Raw genomic sequence first — 15,821 nt, 5'->3', positions numbered from 1 at the left:
ATGCTCTGAATAGTCTCTTGACTTCACTATTCAGTGTCTAGTGTTCATGTCTCTTAAGGATTGTACAATAAATATTAAATTGTATAAATTACCATACATATGTATTGTGATTTCTTCTACAATAGTTCCTACTAAATCAACATTTGGCAATAGTCACTTCTAGATTATCATCTAATGTACATATTTCTCCTCTGATTCAAAGGAAACTAGCTGCAAAATCCAAAATAGCTCTGTATGGGCAAACCACCCTGTTATTTTATATATAGTGAATTCCATATGCTTTCCCAGTAGGGGAAAAAAAAAAAAAAAAGAAAAGAAAAAGAAAGAAGTCTAGATGAAATTTAGAGTGAGAGCAAATAGTAATCTAAAATTAAAATATATTAAATGATAGCACAATCCTGAAACAAAGCACCATAAAACCTGAGAAATCTATTTGTGCTTTATATTTCCAAAAGGATTGATCATGCTAAAGGAAATTGAGTATGTAATCCCTCAAATACATTTTAGCTGCCCGGTAGTTCTGTTTCAAATGTTCTTGAATATGCTATATTTTAAATTTCTCAAACTAAGATTAGATTAAATTGATTTTTTTCCCTCTTCATGATATCACCATACAGCAAATTATTAATCAGTGTCATTCATCTAATTTAGGATGATATTATATAGGTTTTGAGCCAAGATTTCAATTTTTTATTTTGGAGGCTTCCTTTTCTCATGAAGGCATGTGCATACTAAACACACTACAACTGTTTGCCATTTTATCCTGCTTAGGGTTGGAATGATTGGTGAAAGTGAGGTTTCCCAAAAGAGAGTGTAAAGTCAAAAGCACACAGAAAACTGGGAAAAACAGCCTAATACTAATTCACCAATCATGTTTGTATTTCTGGCCTTTATGCTTTTGGTGTAATAAACAGGGGTTTATATACTTAGTAAAATATCGCATGCATTTAATATTTCCCATAATATCACTTCTATAATTTTACCCCTGCCTCTTCAGAAGGTTGTAGCTGAGACAAACAGTATACAAAAGAAATGCTAATTAAAGTACCTTGGGGAGGAGAAGGGAATGAAAAAACCTGATATTAAATATTAATCATAAGAAACAAGGCAGGAAGATTTTTAAAGGTGGAAGTAAACGAAAATGGGTTGTTGTAATTTGTGATGGCATAGATTGATCTGCACTTTCACGCAGAGGTCCTATTTTCAAGAGTCACATTTTTAACTCAACATGATGAGGGGGGTGTGCCTAGTTTAGGGAAACTGGCTTAGTTATAAAAACCCAATTTGTCAGATTTAATGCTACACCTATTACACCTCTTTCCTAAATGTTAAGCATAATAATGTGCTTTATTGCTTTGTCTTTCTGTTAATCTGTTCTATTATGGCAATACTCTGTCCTCAGTAAACATATTCTTTTATCTTTGGGTCTGGTCTAGAGCAAAGATGCCTCTGAACTACTGACACACAGAAAATCAATCCTCATCCAAAGCTCTGGTGAGTTTTAAAGACCAGGCATCGCCATGCCTCACTTTCTAACCACTCATCCCAGCACATGCAACAGGTAAAAACAGAAAAGCTGCCTGCAATCAGTTTGAGAAGAGGTGTCTTCAAATGTCTAAAAATGTAGGCTGAAAGTCAGAATCCCAAGGGCAGACAGGTTAACTGAATATATTCCCACTCTTCTTAATTATAAAAATGTTTGCGATAAATAGTCAATGTTACACACTCTCAGTGGTCTTCACTCCTTAGCCTCTTTCTCCAGCTTCCTGCTACCTGACAACAGGCTTCACCTAATGGAGTCTTACATTCACAAACCTGTCATTACCGCCCGTGTCCTGGCTCTTCCAGCTTTTTAAAAAGACTGCTGGCTGGCAACCCTTAAACTTGATCTCTGAGGATCAGTAAGTTTGCCGACATATGTTTGCCAGACACAGGGAGTGCAACCCACTGTTTTCCAGAACAACTTCTCTGTAACCAACCAAGCTGTTTGTACCGCAGATAGAACAGTAAAGCATAAGCAAGCCTACTGTAATAAGATGCAAAAATAAGAAATCAGTTAGTAGATTTGGAAACGATACAAGAAGTAATAAAAAATGTACTTTAGTTCAGCTCAGTTTCAGCCTCGGTTTTCTGTTTCAAATTATTTGTATACTTTTTTCTGTGTCTAGGAATGGTCACTATAACATCTTTGACACATTCTCCTAACTGCTGAAGGCTAATGGTCAGCTCATATGCCACCACAAATTAAAGATTCATTCTTCTTTTGAACAGATTTTGCTTTCCCTTCCCCTGAGCCCTTTTTATAACCTAAAGTAGTTAAGATACAAATTACACTCCAGCACCATCCGCACCTGTACCCATTTTATGCTTCCTTACACACACTTTTAATGAATGCAACTGAAATTTATCATAATATTGCACATTATACAGTGCTTATGAAAAATAACAAATAATACTAAAACCTTCCATTATATTGATGTTCCAGTCCTCTCAAATATCACAATACCACCAAATCTCACAATAGCATTACCTCTTTCAAATTACTAGAGATACTGGCATTAAGGAGAGGAAGTGAAATGGGATTCCTGTTTTCTTCCCTGCACTAAGCAACTACTCTGCAGCCAACCTGCTGGGGTGAGGACCCAGTCCTGGAAGGTCTCCCCCAGCAGTGGACACTACAGAAAAAGTAGGATATTAGTGTCTTCTGCTTTTTAGACCACCTTTTCCAGGCATCCTGTGGTGAGAGAAGGGAGAGTAAGGCTGTTCCCAGCCACTGCAGCCTACTGCTAAAGGCAAAGAGCCACGCTGGTAGCTCTGCAGGTTCAGGAAGAAGCTCAGGTGGAGTTGAGGTCTGAGTAAAACACAGTATCAGGCTCAACCTCCATGGAAAGGAGCAAGAATCATTATTACAGATGCAGCACTAGTGCTAACACTGGCTTTCTTTGGTGTTGTGGCCACTCAGAACCAAGGCTGCTACAGAATCAGCATATTGGCCATTAAAAGGATTAAATGGGATTTAATTAGGTTTAGGGAATCTGCATTTCCCTTTTGAAATGCTGATTTTCACAGGAGTACCTCTTTTGTCTCAAGACTGAGTTGATGGCTCTCTGGACTTCCTACCCTGACCTTCCATGCCCTGCCAGCATGCAGACCTTATGGCATATATCATGACTACATTACAACTTAAGAGCTTTCATAACAAAAGATATGACATACACAGAATTTGTGACAGCCCTATGATTTGGGTAATGTTGCAGAATGTCTGAAAGGCTGGGTTACAGAATATACCGAAAGATGACCGAAACTAAACCAGTGCTTTAGTTTCCCCTCTTTGTGAGATTTTGGGTACAGGGCTGTCACATTCACTTTTAGCTACTGTTTTCATTATGGCAAGTTTACCAGTTCATGCTCAAAAAAGTCACCTTTTTCAAAGCAGCCACTGTTTACCATTTTGGTCAGTGGCAATAACTCCACCATTGCTTCAGGAAGGATGTATATCCCTTATTCTCAAGAAGCCAAAATACTAAGGCATGTTCAGAATGACTACCTTGTATGTGAAGTAGAAACTTAGGCTTTGACTCACTCAGAGTATTTCCTGACTGTTCAGTCCATTTCCTAATCACCTGTACGTGAGTCTAAGCTGATGTGTGGGCTCAACAAATACTGGAGTATGTGTATCAGAGAAGAAAATTTGAGTGTACGCTAATGCTCAGTGCAGGCACAAGCATGACTGTTTCACAGTGAGAAGGAATGGGATGCAGAAGCCTGCTCTAGCTACTACATTTTCCAGTTTGCAGTAAAATTATATGACTGATATCAGCAGGACAAAAGTCCTGCTTTCCATTATTAATAGAGGTTTAACATCTCACAGAACAAAGCTATATAGGATTTAAAGGTGAATGAACTACAGGTATTCCCTTGCCAGCAGTAGACATGGAAAGAACCAGTGTTAGAAAACAGTGCACTCACTCATTCACCAGCTTCTGCTTCTACACGTCTTCACTGAGAATGATAGATGCAGAATCTCTCAAAATGCTCACTGTTAGTAGTGTGGGTGAATGTGGCCCACCAACAGCACTAAAAAGCGTATTACTTTAAAAAAGAGAAATTGCAGGAAGCTGCAAGGTGAAAGAAAAGAAGGATTTCCTTTCAATCTCCCAGGGTCAGATAAAAGCCTAAATATCAGTTAGCAATAACTTTATTTTTTTAATATATATATAAATGTAAAATAATACATATTTTATTTATTATTTAAATAAAAACAATAATTTAAAAATATAATTAATAATTTTAAATACCTCCGAACAGAACAAAGATACACCATTTTGATATTTATTAACTTTTAGAAAAATATAATAAGCCTATATTTAATTTCTAAACTTGAGATGAAGCAGGTCACTGGTAAGAATTTCTAAAAACCCAATTAAAAGTAATTTTAATGCAAACTAATGATCATATCTATTAGCATGGAGTATCAGAGATTCATTTTGTGTCCAGTAGCAGCTGCTACAGTAATTTTGGAAAAGATATATTGCATTCTTCATGAATAACAAAACCAATGAATTCTTAAGAGTGAAATTCTGATTAGACTCAGGTGTTAAGTGTCTCTGTACTGGTCACATTATAATTAATCATTATATATATTCATAGTATCCAATTTATCTCACCTACCAAACCAGACTACTTCTCACCATTTCATAATGCGCTGTCCAGTCTATATAATTTATGATCTAAATGATATAGAAAATAAGAAATGAGTCCCTGGACTTCAATTGGGAAGCTACTTCTATTCTACTGTTGTGTCCTCTTTCTACTTTCTGTACTACACTTTCTGCATTCCTTTCATAGAACTGTAAAACAACCCTCTCTAGCTGTCTCGTACATCTATAGAATGGGTGTTCTTTCTTGCTGAATTACTACTAGTTGCATTCAAACCCGTCCAAATGTGGGCATTGCTTTATCACTCTCATAGGTCTTCATCTCCTTTGTAGTCATTCTCTTCAATTCCTCCTGGTTGTTGTCCTTCCATGGTCTCCATGCAATGTAGCTGCATTTTCTACTTAATCCGTACGTGTAAGTGACATAGATTTTTCACACCCAGACCCTAAACCAAGTTAAACTACTCTGGGATTCATCAAGAAATAGGATTTTGATTAACAGTCTCAGAGGAGTGCAAAACAGTCAAGCTGACTTCAGAATTGCTTCTATTTAAAGAATGGTGGGAGCACATAGATGTGGGTAAAGCATTTAAGAGCCCAAGATTTGCAAACAATTCCTAAATACATCTAAAATTTGAAGAAAATAGGCCTAGCTGCCATTCTGTGTGGATGATTCTACTTTTTTGTAATTCTGTTGTTGTATACTCTCTTGCAAAGGTAAACTGGAAGAAAACTGTATGAATCACAGAATTTTAGCCTCTGGATTTTCAGTTTCATTTTACAAAAACTCGATACCCTGAAACCTGTGAAGCTTGAGGATTCATAAGCACTTTGAACCCAAGGATCACAAAACCAGTACCAAACCATTTACAGCAGGGGTCCTCAAACTACGGCCCGCGGGCTGGATACGGCCCCCCAGGGTCCTCAATCCGGCCCCTGGTATTTACAGACACACACACCCCACCCCGCCAGGGGTTGGTGGGGAAACCAAGCAGCCGCAGATGACTGCCTGCCACTTCATCCGCGCGCCGGCCCCCTGGTTAAAAAGTTTGAGGACCCCTGGTTTACAGTCTCATCACAAAATTGATTCCATCTATGTGTACCCAGTTATTTAAAGTATCCAAATTGCACAGTCCTCTTCTTGGCCACCACAGTCTGCCCATACATCCTGAAAGGCAGAATCAGGCTTATTTACAGCCAGGTAAGTTATACCTTGAGTGGAATTAATCTCTTCAAAGTCACTGCAGTTCAAGCTCACAAAATTAATTTCCTATAAGGAAAGGTGTTGCCTGATAGAATTTAGTTGACTAAAGCTGAATACTGGTTATGTTGTACCACACATTTACACTTGTTATTAAATATCTCATTATAAACAAAATGTCTAGTCTGAAAATTGTCTCTGAAAAAGATCTTCAAACTGCATTAAAATACCCTGCTGCCAATGATTGAGTAAACAAAACAAAATTTTTGAAGATTTGCTGAGCTCTTATCTTGATTACTTTCAGCATTTATTCCCAAAATATATAATATTCGGATCAGTCTGAATCCCATTTTTTCACAGGATAACAGCTTATATTCATACAGCAGAAGGAGTTTTATTTTAAGTCATTAAATTATTACTAATTCATGTTAAGGTATTTCTCTGCTACTTACTTGCATTGAGCTACTTTTTTAAAAAAATGCTTGTTCAATGCCCACCTTTTCCAATGAGAAGTAATTTTTAAATACTTATTACTGAATTTGTTTCCCTATATTTGAATTGAACGTAACTGTGGATGTTGTTCGTTACTGAGCACAATGTGCAATAAAAGCCAGATCCTGGAGACCAGACATGAATTTATAGGAAGAAGAGAAAGCTGACAGGTTGTTAAAACCTGTCTCCCGTGTTTGTTTACTTAACTCAGTATTACAACCTTTTTCTCAGTCCCTCAGGCCATTTCACCAAAAGCAGGGAGCTGAAGACATGGCGTGACATTTGAAGAGCCAGGAAATGTGTGCTTGTTCCCTTCTGCAGTCTTATATTACAGTCATTTCTGCCTTAGGACCAGTGAAGGGGAGAGTTGAGATCTTTTCACACCAGAGCTGTATTTACTCCAGCTGTGCAGGTAAAGTTGATGTGAAACTGCAGTGAGGTGGAGGATACTCCATACTATTAACAGGACCCGACACAACCAGCTTACTGGCTATGTATAACCATTAGTAAACAGTGATGGGCAATATGAATGATGAATGTTGAATGACTGACTGAAATATGAATAACCAGACAAGAGAAGCAGGTGGTGCCAAAAGCACAGCTTCCCCAGCTATCCCTGTTTCAGTGGAATTACTTCAGCCTATGTCTCGACTGGCCTTTTGGATGGGAAACCCATTACTCTTTGGAGGCACTAGGTGTGCTTCCAGACCACACCTTCCAGTTCAGTTTTATCTGAATGGAATCTAGTTTGCATGTTCCATAAAACAAGATCAAACACAGTAAATGGATATGATATTTGCCACAAAAGCATATGCCTAATTTGAAATGAAATCCTAATGTAGATATACTCCCTAAAGAGTCACGGTTGGATGTTCCACTCAGCAACAACAGTAGGAGAGCAGCTTTTATGTATATGAGTTAATATAATTTTTTTAAATTGGCTCACATGATAACAGTTCTCAGTATAGCCTTATTCACCTCAAAGCAAACATTTGGCTAAAATCACAAGGCAGGTACTTGCAGGTCCGCAAGCTTCTTAAAGACAAAAATCACATTTTTTCATAGTCCTGGGAAAGGTCCACAGGCATCAAATTCAGCATAGTGTTGTTAGTTATACTGGGGTTATCTGAAGACTATTTGAGCTCCTTCCTTCTGGGGATCTATTTCATCTGTTTCAAGCGTAGGATACCATTCCTCTTCTTCCCTCACCTTACTTTCCTCTGCCTAAGTACCTTCCCTTTATGCTCATGCTATTCAGTCTCAGCATTTGCTGAACTTTCCATTCTGATTCAGGTGCAGCTCAAGGCCAAGTATGGGCAACATAACAGACGGTTGATGCCCCATCAACACTCCCATAAGCAAGCTACATTACTTCAGCATAAATGTCAAAAATAGCTTCAAGTATCTGGCTTTTACAAAATGCTGACAGTCATATCTAGCATTCTGCTTTGTTTTTTAGAGAAGCTGGGAGCTATGGAAACATGGAGGAAGAAGATCTTCACTTATAATCCCTGCACTTTTACACACTAGGAGACCGGAATGAAAGGTTGTAAATTTTATTTGTAACTTAGTTGTAAATTATACCCAGGGCACTCACTTGAAAAGTTCTTTGATTACTTTCCTGTATAGATTTAAATGTGTAAGACTATACTTCAGTGATAGGCAATGATAGTTACAAATGCCCATTAAAATGAAGATTCAGGAGTGAGTAAAAAACCTATACCTAATCAAACTGATATAAATTAGGAGACACTTGCCAATTTGTTTGTGTGATGTGACCCTGTTTCAAAGCCTTCCACATTCAGGTAGTTTTGTGCTAATGTGATTACAAAAGCTGCCATAAAATCTGTTTGAAAGGGGTTGTTAAAAGCATTGCATCGGTTCTTTTCTTCTGTGGCTCCCACACAATAATGTGGGGTTTCCTGGGGACTTTGATTCATGGGGACTTCTAAAACTTGAGAGATCCTTACTGCAAGCTTTGGTTCCCTTTTGAGGTGTAAATCACAAAATTTCTCAGATTACTACTGGTGGGACCAGGGTTTCAAACAACACCAGGAAACTAAAAACAGAACACCTAAAATGTGTTTAAGTACTGCAAAAGGACACAGACATAATTTCACAACCAGAAAGATGACCCACTGTCTGCTGTGAGTATGGTCCAACACCATCTCATTGCTCTAGCCAGGCCAGTGTCATTAATAGCACAATTCGTTACTCCAGACTATGGCTAAAATCAAGAAATTAATTTTCAAAGTAACTTGTGTTAAATTCTATGGCTCATATAGGTAAGTAAAAGGCCACACATAATAATGATTATAGTCTTTACTGGTTTTGAAGGACATTATTTTACACATATCTTAACCTCAGAATAAATTAATTTGGTTTCTGAAGGTTTATTATCTATACCTTATTAATTTCAGTAACCAGGTATATAATATGCTGTATGCAATACGTGTCTGTGTATTCTATTACAACAGTCATTTTATGATTACTGTCATGCAAAATTGTATTTTTCCTAATGACAGGTAAGTAGAACAGGGAAGCTTTTCCTCTGAAACTTTTAGCTATACAAAAAGAAAAAAGTAGCTTTTTCTACATTAATAAGTACCTTCTTTATCATCATGACGTATGATTGCATCTTGTATCATATCAGCAAGATCAAAATGAACTCGATGATTCTTTCCATGTTTCAGTTTTTTCACGTAGCCCTCCCGTTTCTGGAAAGCTTTTTCTCGTTCATAATATGCCTTTATTTGGTCACAGCGCATCCGCTTCACCAGCCGCTGCCGCTGGCCGAGAGGGAGGGACTCCAGCAAGCACTGCTCAATTTCCATCTCATGGGACCGAAAAACATTACATAGCTGGAAACAGCCTGTAAGAAATTAAAGACAAACACATTTAGAGCATGCAACACTGTGTTTTCAAATATACCATGAAACCACCACCAATATTCTTGTTGTTCTTTCTAACCGTGCGTAAATCTGTCACTTGAGCTCCTCCTACTTGACCAACACTGACTACAGAGAGTACATATGATTATCATTTACTTTTTGGAAACAAAAGATAACTCATTCCATGAAATCACTGATGCTTTTTTTAAAAGTTAACTCATTTCATGTAAACAAATGTGAATAGAAAGAGGCCTAAAGGTTCAAATGGGAGGTGGGCAAAATATCTAAATAATTCAATATAATTCAAGTGGCTTGCATTTGCTTACAAACAGGAGACTGTTATGCAGAGAAATGCCAGTCTGATGTCCATGCTTCTTTTTTATTCATTTTTGCCTTGCTTTAGGTTAGCAAATTCCTGTTATTCAGTGAGAACAAAAGTCATCATATCATAATTATAATAAGTTAATTAGCATGCAGTCAGTACTCAGGCAACTATCTATTAAAAACATCAGTCATTTCAGATTCCTAACTATGTGTATGACTGAGGGGGGGGGGGGGGGCGTTGGCATCCACATGTAATCTTTTAATGACACCCTCAGATATGAAATCTTCACGTGGAAACTGATCACAAATGTGTCTTTGATTCAGTTAATCCTAAAGTTCATAGCATTACCTTTAAGTCAGATTCCTCTTTTGTTGTTACTGTAAAATCTGGTACTTTTACTGATATTGCAGTAACAGTGATGTTCTTTTTCAGTATGTTCTCTTTTCCACTGAGAGTGAAGACCACAAGAGGCTACTTGCTGCTAGTTGCTTTTCAGGGCACAGCTCTGTTGCAAAAGGAGACTAGTGGATCGTCAGATTATTTTATTGCCTGAGCCCTTGGATGTGAATTAATGTTCATCAACTATGTACCCACTAACCTACCCTAAGACCCTTTGATGTGGTGGCTGGACACCACCCAATCACTCTGATTCTCATTTTCTGCTTTACATACAGATTTTCTTCATATGGGAGCTAGTTGCCCAAATTTGTTTTCTAAGGACTGTCAGCAGCCCAGATGAGAGAAAATTTTCTCTCCTTAGTTTTATGGAAGAGCTTTTAAAGGAGATGTAGACTCAAGTCACCTTGGGCAGTTAAGACTACCAAAATTAAGCATTACTGTGCAACTCTAATTAGGCCTGCTTTTGTCTACCCATTTTGCTAAATCTGTAATTACATCATCAAAGGACCCCTACCGCATGCAGGGCAATAGTTGAGTAGTGCTGACTAAATGACAACTTTGTTTTCTCCTTGTTGCTTGATATATGTCTAATTTACTGAATACCATCCAAACCGTGCCCTGAAGGCATAATTAATAATTTGCTGACAGGCTTTTGTGAAGCTCACATCATTAGAGCATATAAACGCTTTACAAATATTTATTTATTTTAATTTAGAAATAAGAGGGATAAGGGGGCATTCTTATCTATATTCTCTACTGAAGAACTGAAAGACAATAATTTTCTTTTTAAGTCACTAATTTTGGGTGTCCAAGTCAAGAATTCTATATTCTTTTCTTGAAGTTTTGTGTTTTGCTTTAAAGGCATAGCATTCTGTAAACTACTACATATCATACTACCATAATAAAATACTATCAAAGTGATAGTCCTAGGTCTGTATGCCAATCACTCTATAAATTATATCTATTACATTATATATTTATTTGTATACTATTATTATATTATAAGTTATTTATTTTGTTTATTATATATTCTGTGTACTCACTGTGTATTAGAAACCAAGGTCTTAAACCAGACTTGCCTAAACTGGGGAGCATACATTTAAACAAAAAGTTCCCAGAATGTCTTGCTGAGAAACTCCGTAACAGAAGCAGACACAGAATACAATTCTACAGGTCAAGTACAGTCAACTTCTTTTAGCGCAGACTACCCTTTCCCTCCCTATAATTTTTGTTCCTTTCTTAGCATGGCCTTCTAGTTAGAAGAAAATGAGTTGTCAAACTAAAAACTGGAAAAAAGTATTGGCTTGCATTAAGCCAAAACAGACCCTTTTTTATTGCATGTCAAAAGTCAGCAACTCCTCCTGTATAAAACAAATTTTTCCATTTGACCTTAAATGATATGTTTCATTTCTGAGCACATGTCGGAAAAAACAAGGAAATGAAAGGGTAGCTCCATAAAGCTGCAGAAGATGTAACTTTATTCCCTGCTTCAGTCCCAGTGTTCAGAGCATTCAATCAAATAGAAGATCTGCACTCATTCCACCCTCAGCCCGAGGTAGTTTGTGACTGCATCTCCTTTCTGTCATGATAGTACTGGGGAATGAGCAAACCTCAAATTTTCCCTATTAGAATTGTTCTGCTTTGTATAAAATATTTCAGTACCCATGCCTTAAGTCTACACAGTATTTTTGGCTTGTAAGACTCTAAGCTTATACTCTAACACTTCTAAATCTGGGTATAGAGCCTGCCAGCCAGGCTCTCGCCTCAGAGGGAAAACCAGCCTGCTGTGTTAAACCATGTTTGACCATGCAGCCAAGAGTCCTGATGTACAAGAGTTTTATCTTTGCTCTGTTCCTTCCTTCTCTTTTATGAAAGGAAGAAGGAGCAGCCACACACTTGGGCTACTACTGAAGTTGCTGTCAATATCTGGAAAACTCCAGTGAGGAAAATAATGTTGCTGCTGTTTTACTTTTAGCTATAAATCAGCATTGTCTGCTGACAGCAGACTTTAACAGTATCTTTGCTTTTCCTCAGCTTAGGTCATGTGCAGCCTCTGCTCTTAAGAAGAACCGGTAGCGTTCACTGCCACATCACAACTGAGACCGGTGCAAGCTCTAGGACACCTCTGGTGTCACAGTGCTCTGCTTCTCCAGAGTGAGAAATCAAACAAATTAGCTTAATGTCTTGGTCAAGCTGAGCACAGCAAAGATGAGCTCATACTGCCAGATTCCAGTTTTGAGAAGAGCATGTCTGGCTTAGTGTCCTCTGCCCCTCCACTGGGATGACTTTCAGCCTGCATGAATGCCAGTCTACTTGCTCCATGAAGAACAGTGCTTCACTGCCAGATCTGGCCTCACAGTGGTTTCCAGTGTGTGGTCAGAGTCAAACATTCAGGCACATTGAGAAGAGGGCTCTTAATCCACTTGGGCGCTGGTGTCAGCTCAAAAGTAATCAGTCACATATGGGATTTTTTTCTCTCAGCATATCTGGAACCTGATACATCCCAGATGAGATCAGTATCTGATGGGATATAATAGCTGCAGGTCAGCAGCCTTGTTAGGTTAAACCTGGATTAAACAACATAGTAAAGATGCAGACAAGGCAAACTCTCCAAATTAATCTTTCAGAAGGTCATCTTCAAGGCGTGCAATGTACAGTCCCAGTTTTAAAACCAGGCAGATCTCTGCTCTGATTCTGGTAGCCTACTGAGCATGGGGAACTGCTGACAGCACAAGAGGCAGACAGAGCTTTCTGGCTATCACCCTGAGAGAGCTGGACTCAATCAAATCCAGGAGGGTTATAGACATGCTTCTGGAGGAAATCCTTTGGATTGCTTAGTGCCACTTTGAGCAGTGGGTGGTTAATCACCAACATCAGATCAAGTAACTGTCTTGTCTAGCAAAGTCTTGAAAATCTCTGTTAATGGATTCTCCAAGTTCTCTTGGTAACCTGTTCCAGTGCTGCACCTGCCTTCTATCAAAAATGCCTTAGGTTTTTATGGTGGCCACTATCCCTTGTTACTACTGTCACTACTGAATTGAGTTCATTTTGTAACTTGTTTAATCATCCTGGTAGCCTTCTTCTGCCCTCACTCCGCTTTCTTAATGTCCATCTTACACTGGAGGGACCAAGACTACACATATACTTGCAGGCGCAGCTTCACTAGCCCCAAGTAGAAGCAGACAACAGCTTCCCTTAGTCTGCTGGCTGTACTCCTCCTAATATAACTTGCTATGTGGTTTGCCTTATTTACACCGAGCATGCAGGGCTGGCTCCCATTCAACTTTGTGTCCACTGCAAATCCTTGCATCCTCTTTAGCAGGGCTGCAGCTCAAGTCAGTCAGTTCCCAGCCTGTATCAACGCATAGGGTTAGCCCATCTCATGCATGAAAATACACATTTCCCTTGCTGAACTGCACAAAGTTTCTCTCAGCCCAATTCTCAGGATTAATCATAGAATCATTTGGGTTGGAAAAGATCTTTGAGATCATCAAGTCCAGCTGTTAACCCAGGACTGCCAAGTCCACACTAAACCGTGACCAAAAGCACCACATCTGTGCGTCTTTTAAACATTTAGGCAGCCTGTTCCAACACTTGACTGTCCTTTCAGTGAAGAAATTGTTCCTAATATCCAATCTAAACCTCTCGTAGTGTAACTTAAGGCTATTGCCTCTTGTCCTGTTGCTAATTATCTGGGAGAAAAGACCTACCCCCACTTCACTCCAACCTCCTTTCAGGTAGTTGTAGAGGGCAATAAGGTCCCCCTGAGTCTCTTCTCCAGACTAAACAACCTCAATTCTCTCAGCCGGTACTCCTAAGACTTGCACTCCAGACCCTTCACCAGCTTTGTTGCCCTTCTCTGGACATGCTCCAGCACCTCCATGTCCCTCTTGCAGTGAGGGGCCCAAAACTGGACACAGTATTCACGTTGTCGTCTCGCCAGCACCAAGTACAGGGGGACAATCACAATCACTTCCCTTGTCCTGCTGCCACACTGTTTCTGATACAAGCCAGGATGCTTTGGCTGCCTTGGCCACCTGGGCACACTGCTGGCTCATCTTCAGCTGGCTGCTGACCAGCACCCCCAGGCCCTTTCCCACCAGGCAGCTTTCCAGCCACTCTTCCCCCAGCCTGTAGCGCTGCGTGGGGTTGCTGTGACCCAAGTGCAGGGCCCAGCACTGAGCCTTGTTGAACCTCATACAGCTGGCCTTGGCCCATCAATCCAGCCTGTCCAGACCTTTCTGCAAGGCTTTCCTACTGTCAAGCAGATCAACACTCTCCCCTCAACTTGGTGTCGTCTGGAAACTTAGTGAGCGTACACTTGATCGCCTCGTCCAGATCATCAATAAAGATACGAAACAGCACTGACTCCAGTACTGAGCCCTGTGGAACACCTCTTGCACCCAGCTGCCAGCTGGATGTAATTCCATTTACTACCACTCTTTGTGCTTGGCTGTCCAGCTAGCTTTTTACCCAGCACAGAGTACACCCATTCAAGCCATGAGCAGCCAGTTTCTCCAGAATAATCCTGGTAAGCTCTACCATTCAAAGTATGCCAAGCAGTCTGTCCTAATTGAGCATTGCCAACAGCAGCAACAGCTTCAGCTGTGAAGAAAGTCTCCAGGAAAAAATAGCTGCTAAAATCCACAATTTTATTAGATGGATGTGAACTGTTACTAATTAAAACCTGACAGCTACAGCCAGGCTCAAAAGCAAAGCTATTAGAGCCTCCTAAAGGGTAACATGTGCATCAGGTCTGTCCATCTTTTTCCATATATGAGAAAAATAGCACAAACTGTCACACTGAACTGGTACAAGAACTTTGTATGGGACCCATTCAAATATCAGAAGATATATTTCAACCAGAGCTGTCTTTGAGTAAGCTTGTCAGGAGGCAGTGTGGTAACATGAGGAAAGGTTTGTGGGTAGGAAGAAAGGTTGCCTTCTGAATCTATTTGCATAAGAATTTGTATCTTATTACATAAGATATCATATCTGAAGATTAATTCATGTGGTTCTTGCCTCCGTGTATGACAAATTAAAGTTATGTACAGTGATTTGATAAGGTCACTGTGACTGTCATGGTATATTGCACTGAATAACTCATTAGCAGTGTCTCCATCAAAACACTGAAAAAGCTTACCAGGGTATTATTTATTTAATGAGATGCCCTGGACCAAAACAACTAGAATATACATGATTATTGATATGTTTTTGGTTTTAAGCTCTGCATCTTCTGTAACAGCACACAATATAAAAGCCTTTATGAAACACTGAAATATTATATCACATTGGTTCTTAACTAGCACAGGGCAAAGGAAGTCACTACCACTGTAACTAACAGAGGAAAAAAACCCAAAAAAGTTTCAAGGATGCTTGCTTATGTAGAGCTTTCACTGACTGGGTCCACCCAAAACCACTAGAAAGAGAAGAACCATTGCTACAAAACAACCCATTCATAAAATTGTAGCAATTTACTCAGAATTGGACAGAGTGCCAGTTGCATTACAACACAAATTACAAGCTTGATCCTGCCTGTATGAACAAGGGATTTCTGAGGAAAGAGGAACTGCTTGCTTTGAATTGTCACTGGTTCTCACTGTGAAGGTGAGAGAAGGAATATTTTGTGGCACTACAGGCACCAGCTCCTGAATTGTTTGGGAAGGGTGATGAAATGTAACATCAGAGGAACACCGTAAACAGAGAGGAAGAATGTGATTGCTACAGACATTTTCTTCCATTGCCTGCAGGTGATATGAGCCCAACTAACTTTATGGTCTGCAGGAACATTTTTGCCATACATCTTTTCAGAAACCATATGGATACAGCTTTCCTTTATATCTCCATTTCTTAGG

The 15,821-nt window shown here is 39.2% G+C and overlaps 1 protein-coding gene across 3 annotated transcripts in view; it reads right to left on the bottom strand.

Annotated features, from left to right (window-relative positions):
• The window catches only part of MYO16 (myosin XVI), a 412,228-nt gene that overhangs the window by 298,404 nt on the left and 98,003 nt on the right, over positions 1 to 15,821 (bottom strand). For all 3 annotated transcript variants that reach the window (XM_056328855.1, XM_056328853.1, XM_056328854.1), the window contains exon 2: positions 8,960 to 9,223. In XM_056328855.1, the coding sequence (XP_056184830.1) occupies positions 8,960 to 9,185 (226 nt within the window). In that variant the 5' untranslated portion in view covers positions 9,186 to 9,223. The remainder of the gene's footprint in view (positions 1 to 8,959; positions 9,224 to 15,821) is intronic.

The sequence above is a fragment of the Falco biarmicus genome, chromosome 2, assembly GCF_023638135.1.
Source record: "Falco biarmicus isolate bFalBia1 chromosome 2, bFalBia1.pri, whole genome shotgun sequence".
In the NCBI taxonomy this organism is placed as follows: Eukaryota; Metazoa; Chordata; class Aves; order Falconiformes; family Falconidae; genus Falco; species Falco biarmicus.
The sequence above is the reverse complement of the archived record's forward strand: the minus strand, read 5'-3'. Positions and strand labels throughout refer to the sequence as shown.